Source organism: Trichosporon asahii (assembly GCF_000293215.1).
Source record: "Trichosporon asahii var. asahii CBS 2479 unplaced genomic scaffold scaffold00047, whole genome shotgun sequence".
NCBI classification, from domain to species: Eukaryota; Fungi; Basidiomycota; class Tremellomycetes; order Trichosporonales; family Trichosporonaceae; genus Trichosporon; species Trichosporon asahii.
Genome location: NW_014040877.1, coordinates 1 through 3,110, shown reverse-complemented (window position 1 = coordinate 3,110; position 3,110 = coordinate 1). Strand labels below are relative to the sequence as shown.

Genomic DNA, 3,110 nt, shown 5'->3' with positions numbered 1-3,110 from the left:
AGTGGGTATTATAATGGAGAGAGGAAGAGTAAAGCTGGATGACCCGGCGGATGGGTTCGGGCAGGGTCAGGTTGATGCTGGAGATAATTCTCGGCCCAATCGCACGAGTTTGGTCCGGGGACGCGATTGGCTCTGGGGTGGGTTCTTGGATCCTGAATCGCCAGCTAGCGAGTGTTGGTCAGGCGAGCACTTAGTCTAGCTGATGCAGCTGCGGATCGCAAGCAAGCGGCTAGTGCGAAGAGACTGTCGGGAGGGGATGCACGATGGAGCAAGAAGGTGTGCCTCAGCATAAATACGAAGCGAGAGTCGAGCCCCACACCACAACCGAGCGACCGAGTACCGTCAGCACCTGACCCAACCCAGTTCGATCGCAAGCTCTAACCGGCCCGCAAATCCGGACCCCCGCGAAACGCGCCCACATTCTCCCCTGAATTCCAGCGTAACCTCTAGCGCAGCCCTGCGGTTCCCCACGGCTATGCCCGGCTGCTTGGCATCTGCACTACGCTTCTTCTGCAGTTGCAATAATCTTTGTCAGAAATCATCGCTGTCGGATCTGGGAGCCACAGCCACAACCAGGTGGGCGCTTCACATGGCCCAGCTGGGCCCTCTCGCTCCACGGGATCCACGGCCGGCGGCAGGCAGCTGGCCACGGTGGCGTTCTGCCAGTGCGCGCAAAATTCACGGCCATTGTCGGCCTTTTGCGCGTTTGTGCGTGTGGCAGGTGTACGGCTTAACTCAGAAACACTCGAAATGGTCTCTAACGTGCAGCAGAGGTGTGCAGAGGTCGTGAGGTGCGCTGGGGGGCGTTGAGAGAGTGCGGGGCACAACATGGGTGAGTCAGAGATAAGATCAGACGCCAAACATGGTTGCCGAAGAGCCCGGGATGGCTTCTCACACAAACACCTCCGATTTTGTTCCGATCGGTGGTCAGTCGGCCCGGCCACGTGCCAATTTGGCACCGATAACGGAACACGCCTCCATTTACGGACCGATATCGGCCCAGCGCCGTCCGAGTGGACACCTATCGGACAGCAGTCGGAGCTGTGCCAGGACCGACGTTCCGCCGATTTTGAATGAAACACGGAGCAATCACGGACGTGGCACATGCAACAACCGCAACGATCCTGCATCAGCCGTCGTTGCCCGCTGCATGCCGCAAGGTTGCCGGTGGGGAACGCGGGAAACGTAGATGTCATGCGCAGAAGTTTAGTAAAGGGGGAATGTAACGTTCGCAGCCCGGGCCGGTCGCCGCTGGACCTGCTTCGTGTCGGAGCAGAGCGACACAGAGCGGGCGAAGCGAGCAGAGCAGAGCAGAGCAACGCAAAACTTTGCATCTCGACGCCCCATGTCGTCAAAACACCGCGCTCCCCGGGCCGTTTCCGCGCCACCCTCACACCTTCCGACAGGCCCAGGCTATATAACTTCTGACTGACTTCATTGCTGACACTGCATCATCGCCAACGGCCAGTGGACAGACCCAACCACGATGCGCGCACCAGTAGTCACGGACCAGGTACGACTCCACGCGACCAAGCTCGATGCGGTGTCTGACGAGATCGACGCCGTCAACGTGCTGAAGGGGTCTGCAGCATGGGACGCAGCAAGCGAGTTCGACAAGGAGAAGAACAAGGACGACTTCAGGCAATACGACGACGCCTGTGATCGCGTCAAGGCCTTCTATGCGGTGAGTCTCCCCTCATCCCAATGTTTAGCAAACGCACATGAAGCTGACAAGTATAGGAACAACACGCCAAACAGACACTCGCATACAACGTCTCGATTCGGGAAGCACACTCTGCTCGCCCCAAAGTGAAGATGAGCGTCTGGGCAGCCCTCGAGCTCCTCGACCAGCTGGTCGACGAGTCCGACCCAGACACATCGGTCGGACAGATCGAACACCTCCTCCAGACTGCCGAAGCACTCCGGCGGGACCGCAAGCCGGACTGGATGCAGCTCGTCGGCCTGGTCCATGACTTGGGCAAGCTGCTCGTCTTCCTGGGCGCCGAGGGACAGTGGGACGTTGTAGGCGACACATTCGTCGTTGGGTGTGCATTCCCCCGCGCCATCATCTACCCCGACACCTTCAAGCTCAACCCGGACAGTCAGGACCCGGGCCTCAGTACCGAGTGTGGGATCTATGAGCGGGGGTGTGGACTCGACAACGTGCTGCTGTCCTGGGGCCACGACGAGTACATCTACGACGTCATGCGGCGGCAGAGCTCGATTCCCAAGGAGGGCCTGAGTATGTTGAGGTATCACTCGTTCTATCCCTGGCATCGCGAGGGGGCATATCGCTACCTCATGGGGCCGGGGGACGAGGAGCAGCTCAGGGCCGTCAGGGTGTTCAATGCGTACGACCTTTACAGCAAGAGCGACGCGCCACCGGATAAGGTCGCCTTGCGGCCGTACTATGAGAGGCTTATTGAGAAATACTGCCCCGGCGAGCTGGAGTGGTAGCCCTAGCAGTCGTAGAATACTCTGTAACTTGGATAGAATTATAATGCAATGCGGACAATGACGTTGGCTCTGGAGTCGGCGACGCCGATGACGGTTGAGTGGCGTTTCTACCGTAGTATACTTTCAAATGGGGAGGTCTACTGCAGTTCTGACGGCAGACTTCGCGTGCAGCCAGGCAGCTATGAGCGAGTGTCATTGTCCTTGCATTCTCAACTACGGTTCTACTTCTATGGCTGCTTCTATGGACATTCAATCCCTGCGGTAATGGGGCCGGGAGTGCGCGAGTTCCTCCAGCTTGCCCTGGAGAACGTCCATGCGGTTGTTGAACCCTGCAACGTCGCGCGCGAGGTCATCCAACTTGACCTGGTGGAGGTCCATTCGGTGGCCAAGCCCATCCACGTCACGCGCGAGCTGCGCCTCTACACGGCTTGACAGGTACACCTTAAAGCTGCCTAATGCCGAGAGACCGACCAAAATGAACGACAGCTCCGACGAGGTGAAGCGCAGAGCGGGTCGTTGACTGCGGCCGGGCCCCAGCCTCGATCCACGCAGGGGGGCGGAGGCGGAGGCGGTCGAGAGTCGCCTGAGGGGCCCCAAAGCGCACCGCATGATCGAACGGGTCGCAGTGCGACTGGTCGACAGGCAAAAAGAGT

The 3,110-nt window shown here is 59.3% G+C and overlaps 1 protein-coding gene across 1 annotated transcript; it reads left to right on the top strand.

The window, feature by feature from the left end:
• Positions 1–1,486: 1,486 nt before the first annotated feature.
• On the top strand, positions 1,487–2,457 carry A1Q1_01072 (myo-inositol oxygenase; the record flags this gene model as incomplete). The annotated part of the gene is made up of 2 exons (XM_014325487.1): positions 1,487–1,684; positions 1,741–2,457. 2 exons carry the CDS (start codon positions 1,487–1,489, stop codon positions 2,455–2,457), a joined length of 915 nt encoding a protein of 304 aa, XP_014180962.1.
• Positions 2,458–3,110: the final 653 nt, after the last annotated feature.